Source organism: Sarcophilus harrisii, chromosome 4 (genome assembly GCF_902635505.1).
Source record: "Sarcophilus harrisii chromosome 4, mSarHar1.11, whole genome shotgun sequence".
Classification (NCBI taxonomy): Eukaryota; Metazoa; Chordata; class Mammalia; order Dasyuromorphia; family Dasyuridae; genus Sarcophilus; species Sarcophilus harrisii.
Genome location: NC_045429.1, coordinates 285,220,908 through 285,238,888, shown reverse-complemented (window position 1 = coordinate 285,238,888; position 17,981 = coordinate 285,220,908). Strand labels below are relative to the sequence as shown.

General features: G+C 41.9%; 2 protein-coding genes across 2 annotated transcripts; both read left to right on the top strand.

Annotated features, from left to right (window-relative positions):
• Window positions 1-3,837: 3,837 nt before the first annotated feature.
• MSH5 (mutS homolog 5) lies at window positions 3,838-17,780 on the top strand. Its single transcript, XM_003768928.4, has 26 exons — window positions 3,838-4,393; window positions 4,534-4,657; window positions 4,912-4,992; window positions 5,262-5,324; window positions 5,541-5,662; window positions 5,868-5,977; window positions 6,384-6,419; window positions 6,746-6,828; window positions 7,509-7,554; window positions 8,513-8,651; window positions 8,771-8,833; window positions 10,062-10,190; window positions 10,557-10,629; window positions 10,916-11,025; window positions 11,520-11,600; window positions 11,903-11,990; window positions 12,156-12,345; window positions 13,272-13,398; window positions 13,757-13,906; window positions 14,088-14,162; window positions 14,374-14,511; window positions 14,807-14,944; window positions 15,161-15,234; window positions 15,319-16,118; window positions 17,100-17,183; window positions 17,509-17,780. The coding sequence occupies exons 1-24, from the start codon at window positions 4,271-4,273 to the stop codon at window positions 15,428-15,430; spliced, it is 2,475 nt and encodes an 824-aa protein (XP_003768976.1). The 5' UTR covers window positions 3,838-4,270; the 3' UTR covers window positions 15,431-16,118; window positions 17,100-17,183; window positions 17,509-17,780.
• SAPCD1 (suppressor APC domain containing 1) lies at window positions 15,929-17,782 on the top strand. Its single transcript, XM_003768929.4, has 4 exons — window positions 15,929-16,113; window positions 16,435-16,575; window positions 17,100-17,183; window positions 17,509-17,782. The coding sequence occupies exons 1-4, from the start codon at window positions 15,997-15,999 to the stop codon at window positions 17,605-17,607; spliced, it is 441 nt and encodes a 146-aa protein (XP_003768977.1). The 5' UTR covers window positions 15,929-15,996; the 3' UTR covers window positions 17,608-17,782.
• The last annotated feature ends 199 nt before the right edge of the window (window positions 17,783-17,981 follow it).

Sequence of the window (17,981 nt, the reverse complement as noted above, 5' to 3'; positions counted from 1 at the left end):
TTCACTTAGCAGTGCCTTTACTTCCGAAACGGAGAAGCTCACTCCAGGGAGAAAGAGAAGGATTAGAAGAAGCAGATGAAATTTCATGGACAAGGAGAAATGAGGATGTAGTAGGAAAAAAACCTAACAGTTGGTGGTTTCCTGTCTGGTTTAAAGACGTTTCTCTATACCTAGACAGCACTAATAGCCTTCCCCAACTAGAAAGTGTCCCTGCTTTGGAATGTGCTAGAGGCACAGGAACACCCACACTGTTTTTAGAGTGTGTTTTAGGCTGTTTATGGATAATTCCCAAAGCTCAAACTGCTTTCCTTCTTTACATTTTATTTGGCTTCAAATGTGATCCTAGTTAGGGACAACGACAATGAAGGAGTGAGTGGCAAACGAATGGATTTTGTACTAAAATAAATACTATTGTACCTGTATTGTACTAAATTGTATTTCCTATTGCAGCGTCTTCCATCTCCCTCTCCCCATACTAGCCTCTCGACTAGTAAAGCAGCTTCAGCTGTCTTTATTATCAGTAATTGTTTTTGGCCTGCAACCCTGTGCTGCTAAACTTCTCCCCAATTGTTAGGGGACTGCCACCTTTTTCTTAGGGCATCCATCAAAGTTCCATGGATTTGATAGGGGGTTTCATCTCTGAATTAGGCTATCAGAGACAAATCCCATTCCCTACCTTTCTGGACACATTTCATCTCTTGTTCCCACTTCCTTTTTTCATTTTTTCCTCTATCTCCCTCTGTCTCTGTCTATTCATTTCTCTCTCCTCTGTTTCTGTCTCACACATACACACACACACACACACATACACAGACACAGACACATCCTCCTTGAGCACATATTCAAAAAGATTTTCTTCCCTTTTTTCCCCTAATCTCCCAGTTTCTACTCCTTTGCCTTTCCTTACCTTTCTATAAATCAGCACTAGTTTCTGTAAATCAGTCCACAATCTATTCTCACCCTGATTTGAGTTAATCTGCTACAGTGTGGCCCTCTGCCCATCCCCCCATTTGACACTCCCTAGCTCTAGTATCCTCCCATGTATTTCCACATTCCACTTCCACATTCTTATTATTGCTCTATAACTCACCCAAGACTCCTCACTCCTATCTCTGTTCCTCAATGGGATTTTCCAGCCACTAGTCTTTTAATTGTGGCTACCCAAATCCTTCCCTCTCCCTAATTCCTATCCCTCCTGCAGGATTCATTTCTATTAACTACTGTTTTTTTTAAATTAATTTTTTATTAATATCTTTTATTTTCACATCATCAAAATTTCTCCTATTATCCCTCACCAACCTTTTTCCAGAAAGCTATCTCATATAACATATTTTTGAAATAAAGAGGAGACAAAAAATTCAACAAAATTGATAACGCATTGAAAAGATATGAAAGCATGTTTATTTTTTGTACTTTTGCAGCATTCACTTTTGAGAGTTTTTTTCCATTTATATTATTGTAATTATTATGCATATTGTTCCATCAACTAGATTTACTTCACTCTTCATCACATTACCCAGTCTTTTAACTATCCACAAAAAAGAGGAAGGGGATTTTGGGAGATACATAACTAGAGGCAGATATTTAACCAGGAGCTTTCCAAAAAGTACTATGTATAATCTGCATTATGAACATTTTCTCCACCAAGAAGACTTCTCTTAAGTCTTCATAGCCAACAATACAATAAAGCAATAAGTTTAAATCAATAGTTAAAAGACCAAATCAATAAAAATAAATGATTTATATTAATTGCAAATGCTAATACTAAAAATTAACAGTCAACACTTTCCAGCTAATACATTCCAACACTCTAGTATATTCTATTCAGGATGTAGGGTAGACATTTTGAGGAGTATCTGGGAGAAGTAGAAGGTGCCTTCCTGGGAGAATAGATAAGTGACTCCAATTTACAGCTTAGTCTTAAGGTTGTCTTCAAATGAAGACCTGTGGGGCATGTCCTCTGTATTGGAAAAAGACATTATATAAGGGATAAAAATAGGAAACAGTTATCTTTATGACCCATCTCACTGTCTTCTATAAATGCAAGTTTGGCCCTAAAGCATAGAAAATTCCCATCTGGCTCTTCTTCAAAGAGTTTGGGAATATGGCCTATAGCATCAAACTTGAGGGGTTAGTTTTGCTGAATTACTTTAAAAAAAAAAACATTTCTTTTAAGTTAAAAAAAGTAATTAAATTTCTTCTGTTTTAATGGATGGTTCTCTGGGTAGCAGAGAGGAGAGATATATTTGGACATAATGATAAAAAGAATGGCAAATTCATTTCTAAAGTAAAATTAATATTGTTGTTAACAAAAAACCTAAAATTATACATCCTTTTTTATTTTTATGTTGTTCTTTATCTTTATTCTATTTTTTAAAATTAAGAAGTATTTATTTTTTCTCTCTTCCACTAATTAGGAAAAATAAAAACCTTATCACAAATATATATAGTCAAGCAAAAAAAAATTTTTCCAGGTCTAAAAATGTGTCTCATTTTGAGTATTTTGAGTCCAGACAAAATCAAGCAAAAAAAAAAAAAAAAAATTCCAGGTCTAGAAATGTGTCTCATTCTGAGTATTTTGAGTCCATACAAAATCAAGCAAAAAAAAAAAAATCCAGGTCTAAAAATGTGTCTCATTCTGAGTATTTTGAGTCCATACAAAATCAAGCAAAAAAAAAAAAAAAAATCCAGGTCTAAAAATGTGTCTCATTCTGAGTATTTTGAGTCCATACAAAATCAAGCAAAAAAAAAAAAAAAATCCAGGTCTAAAAATGTCTCATTCTGAGTATTTTGAGTCCATACAAAATCAAGCCAAAAAAAAAAAAAAAAAAAAAAAAAATCCAGGTCTAGAAATGTGTCTCATTCCGAGTCCATCCTTTCTTTGTCCGGAGGCAGGAAACGTCTTTGAACGCTTCACTTATCAGTGATAATGCTCTTAAATCAGTCGCTTTGATCAGAGTTAAGTCTCTTACAACTGTTCGTTTTCCCGGTACTCTGTAAGTGGCTTTCCCGGCCCAGGTCTTGCTCAGCCACTTGACGGGCCCTGCCTTGGTTCACAGTTCTTGGCCACTACAAGAACCTTTGGCACAGAGAGACTTTTCCTTCTTTGATCTCCCGGGGCACGGACCTCGCTTACACTGATATTGGCTGGGTCAGAAATTACGCATAGTGTAGTGACTGGACACATCTGCTTTTTACGTCAAGACGAACAGATTTTAAAATAAGCCCAGCATTCACGTAATCATTATTATTAATTAGAACATATTGTTTATTTGCCCTTCCCAGGAGCCTTTGCCTCTTTAAGAATCTCCCCCTCAGGAATCTCCCCCCCCCCCCCTCCCCTCCCCTCCCCTCCCCCCCTCCTCGGCTCTCCGGATCATCCCCCACTCCAAGGCCAAACAACTCCCTTCCCCCTCCCCTTCCACTCGGAAAGGCGGGAAGTTTGAAAGCAGAGCTCGCCCCCCGAGTGAAGATCCTCCAATCAGCTTTCGGAAGTGAGTCACGCGCCTTCCTCTCCTTGGCCCAGAAAGCGAATGGGAGCTTTCTCCGCGAGCTTCCGGCCAGGCTCGCCCCACCCTCCTTTCCGAGGGGCGCGTGCGCGGTGGGAGTGAGCGCCCCTCCTTCCTTGCTTTCAGCCCGGCGGGTCCCTTCCCCTCCTCTCCCAGCCCGTGGGCGCGGTCCGTGTCCGGAGCCAGAGCCCGGGGGACCCGTTTTAGCGGAGCGAGATTTGGGGCCTCCCACGGGTTGATTTACATTGTTTAATTCCCTAGCTCGTCTCACCCCCACCCCCCACCCCCCACCCCCCCCCCCCCCCCCCCACCCCCCGGGTGGGGAAAAAAAAAAAAAAAAGGGCAAATTCCCGCCCTGCCGGGCCGGGCGGAGCTGTCGCCCCTCCTAGAGCGCCCGGCCGTGTGCCGCACGTCATTTTCCACAATCTTCTCCCAGAAAGCGTGTTCATCTAGCCGAGGCTACGGTGCATTAGTGGCCACGGGCTTTGGAGACTCGCTCTGCGATCCTGGGCCAGTCAGTCAGTTACTCTGGCCCTCGGCTTCTTTCTTCCCCCGTAGAACTGAAGAGGATGAACTAGATTAGCGCTTAAATTGTCTTTTACTTGAGATTTAGGATTGCACATTTTTGTACGTGGGGATTCTGCCCCCGGCTGAGCCTTGGGGAACTTCCGGGGAAGGGCCGGGGGAGGGGGGCGTGAAGGAAAGGAAAACGCGGGCTGGCCTTTTTTTCTTTTTCTAGCCCCCCCGGGTCCCCAAGAACCATGGCTTTCTTGGGAGCCCAAGCCAGTGCCGTCCTCCAGGATGAGGGAGCAGAAGCACCCGCTCGCCTCTGCCCTCCAATTCTGGTCCAGGATGGAGAGGAAGAAGAGGAAGGACAAGCAGAGGTTTCTGGGGGGAAGGGGTCGGCTGCAAGGGAAACCTCAGGCTCTGCCCACAAAGGGGGCCCGCGAGGAGCCAGGGGCCCCACTGGAGAGATGGGGTGGCAGGAGTAGGTTGGAGATGACCATGGTTACTTCTCCCACAGACCTACTTGTGTGTGCTGTGGCATTCTGGACGCCTGGGCCTAGCCTACTATGACAGCGCTGACTCCACCATCTATTTCTTGCCAGACACCCCTGACTGTGATCACCTTAAACTTCTCCGGAGAGGTGAGAACAGTCCTCAGGAGGTTCCAGGACTACACCCATACTCATGAGCACATTCGGTTCGGCCCTTCTTAAAGCTCATTTTAAGCAGTCTCCAGGAAGGATCTCCTCCCTGATGAGTTTGCTGCCAGGTCCTGGTGTTCCTGCCCAGGTCCCAGCATGCAAGTCGCCCCTTGGGGTGACAAGACTGAGGGCTCTGGCAGAGAACGGGAGGTCTTCCAAGTTGCACTTAACCAAGTCTATTTTCTCCTATCAAGTTGTGGATGAAATCAACCCAAGATCCATCATCACAAGTGCCAAGCAGGATGAGAACATGGCTCGTTTTCTAGGGGGCCTGGGTGAGGGCTTGAGGGAGAGCTCTGTATATGGTGTCTTGTGAGGGTATGAATGCATTTGATGTCTAGGAAATTAGGTGTCAGCTCTAGAAATTTTGGGGGAGGACTAGCAATTTCTAGAAGAGGGCTGATGCATCTGGGAGACAACTAGATATATCTGGGAAGGGCTGACAGAATCTTGGGGGAGGCTAAAGGTGTCTGGTCAAGACTAAAGGGAAAGAGAGAACCTGGGGGTCTCAAGCTGAAGCTATCCTTCTCTGCTTCTCCTGCAGTCTCACCTGAGCACAAGGAACTGGGGAGCCCTGAAACTGTATTGTTGCCCCGTGTGGATTTTGGTATCAGCCCACCCATAACTTTTATCCTGACTCAATAGCCCCATTCCTCATTCTCATTTTTTAACTTTTCTTATACTCTATCACCCTCATCAAGGGTACCTACCTCCTTCCCCCAACTCCAGCCCTAAAATTAAAGGATTAGACTAAATGATCTCTAAACATACTGCCAGTTCTGATATTCTGTGACTTGGCTCTTCAACTACCCTATTTCCACAGGTCTAGAAATCAGCAAACAGCGCATCCTCTCTGGTAACTTTTCCTTCATCCCAGAATCCTTGACATATACTGAGAAAATCCTCTTCCTCTCTTCCATCATCCCATTCGATTGTCCTCTCATGGTTAGAAGGGTTTTTGAGGGTGGCAGAAGGGAAAGTTGGTCTGGGAGAAAGAAAACTGCCGCAGAGCCCATCAGAGGCCATGGCTGAGGGGACCTAGCTGATCCCTAAAAAAGCTCCTATTTAGGTTCTATCATACCATGCATGACTTCAGAGGGACTTGACACTTCTCTGCCCTTGCCCTTGCCCTTGCCCTTTTTATCACCAGATACAAGCTCTAGGAGGATTGCTCAAGTTTCTGAATCGGAGAAGAGTCAGTGTGGAACTGGAAGATGGTAGTGTCAATGTCCCAATTCTAGGCTTCAAGAAATTTGTCTTGTAGGTAACCCACCCAATGTGGGGGTGGGGGGAGAGAAGGAAGAATAAGACTAGGGGAAGGTGATAGAAGTCAGAGCATGGCAAAGGAATCTTAGAAGCCACCAGTACTGATTTATACATGATTTATACGTGAGTGAATGAGCAGAAATCCCATTCACAACATCCTCTCCTGACAACAGATCATCCAGCTTTTATTTGAAGTGACAGGGAACTCATTACTTCATGAAGTAGCCTTTTCTACCTTCCTATAGTTTCTAATTTTTTAGAAGTTTTTCCATATAGATTTTGAGGATAACAATACAAGGTCAGCATAGAGGACACAGATGACCAACAGCTAAAATGACTTTGGGAATAACAGGAGTCTCTCCAATCTTACTTGCCTTTTTGTTTTGTCTCCTATCCTCAGAACACATCTCGTGAGCATAGACCAGGATACTTATAGGTGAGGAGAAAGAGACAGAAGGGTCTTAAGAGATGGTGAAAAGGAAGATTAAATCCCTAATGCTCTAAAAAACCTAATGATGCATCTTCCCTAATCCTAGATTTATCTGGAGAAAGAGAGCAGAATGGATGGGATTAGGGGAAACAGATGTATGTCATCTTTTCTAAAAGGGAAAGAAAGGCAATTGAGGGAAGAATTTATTTCTAGATCCCAGGATTGTGTGTCTCATCCCCACCTAAAAAGATTCTTTACCCATTTAGGGCATGTCATCTGGACTCCTAGATTATACCTTCCTCTTCCCTATCTCCCCCAAATGTTCCCCACAGCGTCCTGCAAATATTTAAGAGTGAAACCCATCCATCGGTGTACAAAGTGACCAGTGGACTAAAGGAGGGGCTCAGCCTGTTTGGTAGGTGGCATCTCCTCCACTGTCCCAGAAAATGCAGGGCATTTATTCTCTTTTCCCACAAAGGCTTTGTCTGCTTTATGCATTTGTGTACACATCAGCTAGTGCTAGCTATTTCACTCATTATGTTTCTGTCAGTTTTTGGATCCCCTTTGATAGAGCTTTTCTATCATTAATAATCTTGGGATTTTATTTTTCTTTGATGGAGAGAATCAGTGTCATTGATTTATATATATATAGCCTTTTCTTCATTATCTTTGTTTCTTTTATAGGCTCTGACTTTTCTTTTGTCCTGATTTATGCTTTTATCCATGTTTCTCTCTCTCTCTCTCTCTCTCTCTCTATATATATATATATATATATATATATATATATATATTTCTGTTACATAATCTGCTTTCTTTATGTGAAATTCTGTGATTTGTGTATGTGTGTGTGTGTTTACCCAGCCCTGCCCTTTTCCTATACACTATAATGCTGGCTCAGGATGTGGCCTGGCACCTGGCTCTGGCTCCCTTTGTGTCCTAAATCCGGGAACGCCCCTGAGCATGCCTCACCAACACTAGGGCCCCAGGCCCTGATGCCTCAATCCTAATCTCCCTATTGGGTCATGCCCCTGCTTGATCTGACACACCCATTGCTCTTCCCCAACCCCTGATGTGACGACTCCTCCACTTTTTCAGGAATTCTCAACCGTTGTAGATCCAAGAGGGGTGAAAAACTGCTCAGGTGAGTCTGTTAAAATCATAGTACCTTACGTTGTGTAGCCATTTACAATTTACAAAATATATTCACATCTATTATCATAGTTTTCAACGTTAAAAAATATTACATTGGGGGAAAAACGTGATCAACTCTACATGTCTAACCCATTGAAAGTCCCCAAGGACAAAATAGAGAAGAAGCTTTGCTGAACTCCAAATGTAGCATCCAGGGAAAGCAGGAAATGGTAGGAGAGAGTACAATTCCTTCTATAGTTTCTGGTTGCAGCAAGGGTTACTGGGCAAACAAACAATTTGCATGGAGATAGGGAGGACAGAGATTATTTTCCCTGTTTCTTTTAATAAAGAAACTGTGACCCAGAAATGTTCACAGTCCAAAGTCACATAGGTAACAATCATCAATTCTGAGACTTGAAACCTAGGCTTCTGCGTCTTTAATAGTACAATGAATTACGTTACATACAAACACTCATGAACAAAACCATATAATATCTACAGACACACATGACATACCATAAAATATATTGAGTATGTATTATATATAAAATGAATGAATACACCATAAATATATAGAAAATACATCCAAAAAATCCAACATGGCACAGTTATACATATATACAATAATATTATACATTCATGCAAATGTATGGTTTGTATTAGTATTCATGGTATTTATACACACTTATCCTAGCACCCAGACTTACCACCTGATCAGGAATGTTTTTCTGTGTCTTCTTCTTCATCTGTATAATGAAAAAATTTGGCTAGATAACCTTTTAAGTTTCTTTCAACATAAGACAAGAGGCAGTGAAGAGTGGATATTTGTATAGCATTTATATAGCCTTTACTATATACCAGGCATTGTGCTAATCACTTTGCAATCATTATTCCATTTGATTGTCACAATGACCCTGGGAGGGAGGTGCTATTATTAGACCTCAGCCTCTCTTCTGCATGCATCCCAGGCTGTGGTTGATGCGGCCAACTCAAGACTTGGAGGAACTGAATTCCCGTCTAGATGTTATCCAGTTTTTCCTGCTGCCTCAAAACCAAGAGATGGCACTGACCCTGCACAGACTTCTGAGCCACATCAAGAATGTACCTGTAAGTCAGGAAGGGTAGGGAAAGCAAAGTAAGGGAAGAGATTAGGGCTATCCTGGGAATTTAGATGCTAGGGTCCCTTTGAGAAGAGGACCAATGACAGATGTCTGGTTTGTCTGTAGCTTATCCTGAAACGTATGCTCCTGTCACAGACAAAGGTTAGCGACTGGAAAATTCTCTATGAGGTAAGGATTCCTATTTCCTCCATCCCTGGGTAACTTTTTGCTCCTCCTCTATCCCCTACCTACTGGACTCCAGAGAACTTTCCAGACTAAGCCTCATGAGGGTTGGGGCTCTATCTTCTCTGAACTTTGTATCCTCCAATAACTAACATAATAGCTTCACTTTCTTACTCTACATCTTTGTTTATGCTGTTGCATCCATGCTGGAATGCTCTTCTTTGCCTATTCAAATCCTCACCAACCTTCCAGGCTCAATTCAAGTTTTACCTTCAGAAAAGCTTTCCTCAACTATCCTGGTTTACACAAATTATAGGAACATGGGATTTAAAGCTAAAAGGGCCTGTGAGGCCATTTTCTTCATTTCATAGATAAGGAAACTGAGACTCGTAAGAAAGGACTTCAAAAAAGGCATCCAAGGTCTTCTTTTTCTCCCTATATGATTTCTTTTAGTATTAATTATACCACATTAATAATCAATTATTCTGTACTTCATGTACTAAGATCCCATTCCCATGCCATATTTCACGGGGTTATTAAAGACCTTGGCATTGAAGCACAAGCTTTGGCAGATCACATCAAACTTTCGAGTATGGGTTCACCTAAGTTCTGCCCAGAGGCCTCTGCACCAACCATGTGTCTCCTAGAAATATTCTTTTCCATACTGTACTCTATGTCTGTTATCTGAAGAACAGTCTAACAAAATTAGAAAATAGCCATAGCAATTAAGATTGTTTATATATCAGATTGAATTATAGAAAGAATGCTCATACTAAGTTATCATTAAATATATTAAAAGATCTATGTTTATTTGTTAAACATATATGAAAAATATATATTTAAATACACTGTATTTTTCCAGCTAAAAGGTAAAAGCTTCTTGAGAGCAGAGATTATTTTATATTATCTTCTCTCCTGATCCTGAAGTGGCAGGAACTTTTTGAAGTTGTTCCAAATTGATGTCCTCCAACCTTCTTAACTCTTTCTCACCCAAAGACAATTTCTGCCAATCTCTGCTCTCCCAAGTAGCACTTCCCTTCTTTACCTGCATCATCCCACGCATGCTTTTGTCTGCTTGTATTTGTCTTTTGTTTACATGTCTTTCTTCATGGCCTCTTCTTTTTTTCTTTACCATTGGTTACATACTATTTCTATTTTTCTGTGTCTTTGTCACTGTTTTTTTCAGGGTACTCTAGAAAGCACCTCTCCCAATTCTTTACCACTTTTTCTGCAGACAGTGTATAGTGCTCTGGGCCTTCGAGATACTTGTCGATCTCTGCCTCAGTCCACCCAGCTTTTCCGGGATATCGCTCAAGAATTTTCTGATGACCTCTGCCACATTGCCTGCCTCATTAACAAAGTGGTAAGGGAATAAAGAAAAAGGAGAGATGGGAGAACAGGGCAGAAGGATAAAACTGGATGGTGGCATAAGGGGAGAAATTAGCAAAGAGGGAGGAGCAGATTATTAAAGACAGATTTGTGGAGACTAGAAAAGAAAGGACTGGTAAGGGGAAGAGATGAGAAATAGAGCAATAAAACTGGGAGTTGAAGAACAAAAGTGGAAATAAAATGGGATTGGAAGCAGGGAAGGATGGACTACAGTATTATTAGAGATTTATCTGGGAGGAGAGACACAAAATCCAGAAGGCCTAAGACTACAGTGGGGAACAGGGAGGAATATGAAGTAGATTTGGGACTATGGTGATAGGAACAGGTTCTCCCCATCTAGGTGGACTTTGAGGGCAGCATTGCTGAAAATAGATTTACTGTCCGACCCAACATTGATCCAGATCTTGATGAGAGTAAGTTTAAAGAGAGGGGCCCCAATCTTCTTGAAACATAGATATGCTTCATCAAATGTTATTACTGGAAACCTCCCTCCTAACCCCCTATGGCTAAAATCTGGAAAAGGGTGTAGGGAGGAAATATCAGTCCATATTTTTAGATGAGCAAAGATGTGCAGAGCTCAATAAGGTATATACAATTTAGATTAAAGTCCCTGCCCCAGTGAAGTTTACAGCTCTGTCCTCATCACAAGGAGAATATGTGAAAAGTACATCTGTATTATTCACTTATTACTTTTTTTAGAGAAACGGAGGCTGATGGGACTTCCTAGTTTCCTCACAGAGGTTGCCCGAAAAGAGCTGGAGACTCTGGATAGCCGTATTCCTTCATGCTGTGTTCTCTACATCCCTTTGGTGAGAGAAGAATTATGACATCTCCTTTACAACTCATTCTGACACTTTGGGGCAGTATTGCACTGGTAAATGTTTGACAACTGGTTCTCCAAGTGGAAAAAAAATACACCAACACACTGTTCAGTTTAATCTATATTATTGATATTTTTTCCATTACTTTCTTAAGTCTAGACAATCAACAAAGCAATATAAGTCAAGTTCTGATTTTTAATATTTGCCGGTTTCTAGCTGTAAATGTACATGCTAAAAATTTAACGTTAGCTTGTGCTGTTTCAAGCTGGCTCTAGCACAATTATGCTTTTAGGGGACAGAAGTCTTATTCTGGTGGGATATAGATGGACCCAGAAACCTCTAGGGGAACTCAACGTATATTGAAAGGAACATTAGAGCCTCTTGGGGAAACATGGAAGACAGTCCTTGGAATTCCCCTGGGATAGTTAAGGCCAAGCCTTAGAATAACTTTTAAATTTCTTTTCCCTCATTCACCTCTCTAGATTGGCTTCCTTCTCTCTATTCCCCGCCTGCCCTTTATGGTAGATCGAAGTGACTTTGAGATTGTGGGTCTAGATTTCATGGTGAGAACTTGGTCCTGTGTGGGATAGGGATGGTGGTGAATGAGATGAATTAGGGATCAGTGTGTGGGGTAGCAAAGATGAGGAATGAATTGAGTTAGTGACCAAGGCAATTCTATCTCTCAGCCTCAACCCACAGTTTGATCTTTGTAAGTTCTAGAGCAAAGGGAAGAGAATGAGAATGGAAAGGAGGAAGGAAATGGGAGAGGGGAAAGAAGCCAAAAAAATCATAAGTGGAAAAGAAAGGGATTCCCTATGGAGAAGGGTTGTGAGCACCACTATGGGTCCAATCCATGTCTCCACAGTTTTTGTCTGAAGAGAAGCTACATTATCGAAGTTCCCGAACCAAGGAATTGGACTCTATCCTGGGGGACCTTCATTGTGAGATTAGAGGTAAGTGAAGGGGTGGGTGTTAGCCTAGAGAATCCTCTTCTTTTCTTTAACTGGATCCTCTCCATCAACTCTTCCTTATCAGATCCTGTTTTCACATTTGCCTTCTCTGTGTCCCTTGGTCTTCCTCCCTTTCCCTCCCTTTTGGGCTCCCTGTTCCCTACCCAGATGGAGAGACACTACTCATGTACCAGCTGCAGTGCCAGGTGCTATCCAGGGGGGCAATGTTGAACCGCGTGATAGATCTTGCTTCCCGACTAGATGTCCTACTGGCCCTGGCTGGGGCTGCCCGGGACTATGGCTATTCACGACCCCAGTATTCCTCTAAAATTCCTGGGGTGAGAATACAAGATGGCAGGTCAGTACTAAATGTTGTGGGAATCAAAATGGGATCACAAGGATGAATGGGCATTACGGCTCTCACATCACTTCTTCCTGAACATCTGAAAGAATCAAGAACAGGCAATATAATTAACATTTTTCAGGTTCTTTATATTTTTGTAAATATTCATCCATATTTGGGTATCTGCCTGCCAAGACAAATCTAAGAACTATATGAACACAATTACAAAACACTTCTCACACAAATAATATCAGATCTAACCAGTTGGAAAAATATCAATTATTCATGGCTAGGCTAAGCTAATATAATAAAAATGATAATTCTGCCTAAACTGGTTAACTTGTTAAGTGCCATGCTAATCAAACTGCCAAAATATTATTTTATAAAACGAGAAAATATAATAACAAAATTCATCTCGAAGAACAAAAAGTCAAGAATATCAAGGGAATTAATGAAAAAAAAAATACAAAGGATGGAGGCTTAGCAGTGCTAAACCTAAAACTATATTATAAAGCAGCAGTAACCAAAACCATTTGATACTGGTTAAGAAATAGTGGTGGATCAGTGGAATAGAACTCACTATTTGACAAAAATTGCTGGGAAAACTGGAAAATAATATGTTAGAAAATCAGCATAGACCTACATCTCACACTCCATAACAAAATAAGATCAAAGTAGATACATGATTTGAGCATAAAGAATGGTACCATAAACAAATTAGGAAAACAAAGGATAATTTACCTATTAGATTTTTGGAGAAGGGAGGAATTTATGACCAAAGAACAACTAGAGAATATTATAAAAGGCAAAATGGGCAACTTTGATTACATCAAGTTAAAAAGATTTTGCACAAAAATTTCTCAGTTCTCCTGACTTCAGAACTAGTGCAGACTGCGCTGTCTAGCTGCCTCCACAATTAACATTTCTCTGGCCATTCCTAGACATCCACTGATGGAGCTGTGTTCTCATACCTTTGTACCAAACTCTGCCGAGAGTGGTGGAGACAGAGGAAGGATCAAAATCATCACAGGCCCCAACTCATCAGGAAAAAGCATCTACCTTAAACAGGTGGAGAGATTCCTTCTTTATGATCTATCACCACTTTCATCACCTGCCTGTCTTAGAGCTTTTCATTTCTGTGCTTTGATCTGGCTCTGGTTCACTTTTTGTTGGTTTTCATTCCTTTCACTCAGTTCCTCCTGAATCTGACATAGGGATATTATATCAGGGATCTTGGGGCTGATGCTGGACACAAATTGTTCAGTTCCCCACACACAATCTTTAAAGTTTGTCCATTTTTTTCTTCCATAGTTCCCTGACTCCTTTAGATATCTTAGCCTGTTTCTGATTTCATCCCACAGATTCTGGTCTTTCTTCATTCCCTAACTCTTATCCTTACTACTTTTCTTTTCTCTCCTCCATCCAGATAGGTCTGATTACCTTCATGGCTCTAGTAGGGAGCTTTGTGCCAGCAGGCAAGGCAGAAGTTGGAGCAGTAGATGCCATTTTCACTCGAATCCACAATTTTGAGTCAGTCTCCCTTGGTCTCTCCACATTCATGATTGATCTAAATCAGGTCAGAAGGAGCAAAGGGAGCCAAAGGTGGCAAAGTGGATGGGGGTAATATAGGGAACTTCCACCCTGAAAACCACTCAACATATGAAATATCCCCTCTTCCTGTCTGAGAAAAAGGGGTGAAAGTGTAGAGTCTGAGGAATGAATGAAATTAATCTTCCCATTTCCATCTCTATTATCAGGTGGCAAAAGCTGTGAACAATGCCACTGAGAGGTCCCTGGTCCTCATTGATGAGTTTGGGAAGGGAACTAACACGGTAAGGCAAGAATGACTGGGAACCAGGGAAGAAGAGGAGGAACTGGGAGTGGGCCGATGGGAAAAAGAAGAAAAGCTACATGGAAATGAAAGAAAGAGTTCAAAGGAGAATAATGGAGGGAGACGATAGGAGCAGGCTCGAGGAACAGGGAAAGTATAGATCTGTATATGACTTGTAATCCTTATTCTCTTCTCCTATATACCCTCTTCAGGTAGATGGACTGGCACTTTTAGCCTCCGTACTCAGACACTGGGTGTACCAAGGACCCAACTGCCCCCAGATCTTTGTTGCCACCAACTTTGTGAACCTCATTCAGCTGCAGCCTCCTGGATCCCTTGTGGAGTATCTGGTGATGATATCAATCTTACCTTTAAGATGAAAGCATTTTCTAAGTCTAAAATTCAGAACCCCAGTTTGGTAGTTTTCTAAGAACAATAATCCTCTCTTCTGATAAACTGAAAGCTAAGGGTGAGAATTATTGCTTCTGTCATCATTCTGGGAGCTTCCCAAAGGCTCTTTGTCTCTACAGTCTGAGAGCGGGGAAATGTGTCACCTCTTTCCTCAGTCTCTCAAAGAAGTAACTCATCTAGGATGTTCAGAAAAATAAAGTATGTGATAGATTTTCCATTTTTCTTTTCCACAAGACCATGGAGACCTGCAGGGATGGAAATGATCTCATCTTCTTATATCAGGTCCGAGAAGGTGTTGCAAATGCCAGTCATGCCTCTCACACGGCAGCCCAAGCTGGACTCCCAGCTAAACTCATTACTCGTGGATTAGAGGTAATAGAATATAGCATCCAGCTCACTAATTCATAGCCTTCTTTCCCCTTGAATCCTTAAGTCTTTTCATGGACCCAAGTATCTAGTCTCTAAAATCTCTTAGCCTGTTTCTGACTTCTTCCCACAGATTCTGGTCTTTCTTCATTCCCCAGCTCTTATCCTATGCCTTGAAGCACACCTCTTGACCACCCTATCTTGCTTCTTTTCATTTTCCAGGTCTCAGAGTTGATCCAAAAGGGAAAGCCTATCAAGCCTGATAAAGGACTTTTAAAGGACAATCAGATAGAAAAGTGAGCATCCAATCCCAGCTTCTATATTCCTTCTCCTCTAGAAAATCAAAACATATTCTTCCTCCAACATTCTCTCCATTTTAGTTGCCAGGCCTTGGTGGATAAGTTCCTGAAACTGGATTTAGAAGATCCCGAATTGGACTTGAGCAATTTCATGATTCAGCAAGTTCTACCTACCGCTTCCTCTATTCTCTGACCAGCCCTCCTTTCTCCTCCAGGATATCAAGTGCTCTTTTATCCCTTCTCTTCAACTCCAGATCTCCTACCCCTAACTTTAGTATTGTTTGCCTGAGGGAAAATTATGATTTGAGGAATAAAATATATAATTTGGAAAAACCATTGCTTTCCTGGACCCTCTAAAAACAAAGGCAGGTGGGAATTGAGGAATACCAACACCACCAAAATCTTAGAAGGGTAACATATTACTTTTGAAAGACCGTATGGATAAGTCTGCCACTGACTTGTAACCATGATCCAGTTGTTTCCCTTCTCAGGATCTGTTTATCTGTAATTGATTTCTAAGATACCTTCCAACTCCAATATTCTATAATTCTGTGAGATCCTTCCAGTTCTAAAACAGAATGTCCCAAAAGGAAATAAATACATGAGAGGAAAGGTGCAGTCAGAAAGAATGAATGAGAAGCAAAGCCGAGGGCTGTGTGGAGGGAGGGTAGCTGGCAGGAGGGATGTGTCCTCTGGTGGGTGGGGCTATGCCCTGGGCTGCATGTGTGTATTGGTCTCTGACCTCCAGAAACCAAGGCTATGGGGAGTCAGAAGCTTGGCGGGTCCAGGATCTCTGGGCAAACTTCTTATACTGTCTTGTTACTGCCACTGGAGACCAATTGCCAGGATCCTGGAGCACTGACCTTCTTCCTTTGGGTGAGGTGAGATTCAGATATCCTTGTCCTTTCTTCACAGAACCTTGGGTTTAAAAGCCTTCCCTCACCCGATTTTTAACACTACCACCCATCACCTTGAGGTCTTAGCTGGTTAGTCCTGGATCTTGTAATCGGTAGCCAATGAACCCACCTTCAGAATAGGGACAAAGAGTGATACCCAAGGGTTACTCCCCACTCCCAATCCCAAGAAACTTGAGGAAAGTAGTAGTTCAGCTTTTTCTGGTGGGAAAGGAAAACAAGTTATTTAGAGTTTTGATGTGAAAGATTGGTCACCCTCTTTCATATTCCTACTCTCCCATAGCTTCAAGGGATGCGTGCCATAGAGAGAGAGCAGGATGCCCTGTGGCAGGGGCTGGAGCTATTGGAAAAAAGCCAAGCTTGGTATAGAGAGAGTCTAAAGGAGGCTCAGAGATGGCAGCTGCATCTGGGAAATCTTGGTGAGGTATGAGGATTGAGAAGGGAGAAATAGAAGAAGCTTCTGGAAGATCCCAGGAAAGGAAGAAGTTAATGGTGATATCTGAATTGGGTTATACCATTGCACAAAGCAGGAAAGTGAGGGTGGGAAGATTGGTCCGTTTGATGGGGGATGGGTAGAGTAGTAGGCTATTCCATTGATATGGGGGAGGAAATTGGGATATTCCACTACCGTAGGGGAGTATAATAGATTACCTGCCGGTAAAAAATTGAGATCCCTGAAGAGAGATTGGGATTGGGGGGGTAGAGGGAGGGAATCCTGGATTTCCACTGGGGTTGGAGGTCATGGAATTATAAAAGAAATAAGAAAAAGAATTGAATGAATAGAAAGAAATTCTTGAAATTCAGGAAGTAGGGGAAAGGGCTGTGGGACTGGTCAAGAGTTTTTCTTTGTGGCTAGAATAAAGGAAAGGTGAGAGAATGGATTAGAATGTTTTACCCTGAAGAGACTGGGGAGGGAAGGAGGTGCCAACCGTCTCATTCTCTTTCTAGAATTTCCATTCAGAGCCCAGGGCCTCCCTCTTGGCCCAAATCCAGAAAATGAACAACTGCCTGAAGAGTCTGACACAGGGGAAGGTAAATTAGGTTTTTCTTTTCTTGTGAGAAGATTGGCTAGGGGACAACTGAAATTTATTTCCCCCAATTTTCTCTACTTTCTCTGAAAATATATTATCTGTCCCCACTTTAGGCCTATAACCCAGCCCAAGAAGGGCTGGAACAAAAAGCTGATTGAACTGAAAGTGTGACTGCTGAGGAGAGGACGGAGAGAAGTAGCTAGTGGCAGAATCTCTAGTCACAAAGGGATAAATTAGAGTGCTCTGGATACAATTGACCACCCCCAATCCCAATCCCATAAAAAAAAACAAAACACAATTCTCAACTTTCTCCTTCTCTTTTCTAGGACCTGAAAAAGCCACAAGAACACAAGGTGGCAGCCCAGCCTGAAGAAGCTATTCCACTGGGCCAGATGAGAAGGCAGAGGGGTCCCACCCTAGTCTAAGGACCTTTTCCATCCACACTTTGGTTGATGAGAGAAGACTGCTAGAAATCCACTACCTTCCTCTGACCCCATTCTTGCCAAAATTGAAATGACTTTGCTTGGCAAAAATATAGATATTCCTACTTCTCAGGCCTCATACGGCAGAGAAAAATGATTAAAGTTTCTTCTAACTCTCTCAGGCCCTATATTTAAATCTTCCCAGTATATCCAGTTATATACCTTATATCCCACATCCCCAAAAAAAGGAACATCATTTATTGAGGATTTATTAAGGTCATCTTTCCCTACAAAATGTAGGGAATAATAAAACAGAATAAAAAATAAAACAGAAACTGATTCAGGCCTCACATTAAAACTTCCATAATCAACAGTCC

Excerpts from the sequence above, each read along its gene's own strand:
- SAPCD1 (XM_003768929.4), top strand. The coding sequence starts at position 15,997 with ATGGGGAGTCAGAAGCTTGGCGGGTCCAGGATCTCTGGGCAAACTTCT. Across the intron at positions 16,114-16,434 it reads CACTGACCTTCTTCCTTTGG|CTTCAAGGGATGCGTGCCAT; the intron begins GTGAGGTGAGAT and ends ACTCTCCCATAG. Across the intron at positions 17,184-17,508 it reads AGAGTCTGACACAGGGGAAG|GACCTGAAAAAGCCACAAGA; the intron begins GTAAATTAGGTT and ends TCTCTTTTCTAG.
- MSH5 (XM_003768928.4), top strand. The coding sequence starts at position 4,271 with ATGGCTTTCTTGGGAGCCCAAGCCAGTGCCGTCCTCCAGGATGAGGGA. Across the intron at positions 7,555-8,512 it reads AGGGGTGAAAAACTGCTCAG|GCTGTGGTTGATGCGGCCAA; the intron begins GTGAGTCTGTTA and ends CATGCATCCCAG. Across the intron at positions 8,652-8,770 it reads GCCACATCAAGAATGTACCT|CTTATCCTGAAACGTATGCT; the intron begins GTAAGTCAGGAA and ends GTTTGTCTGTAG.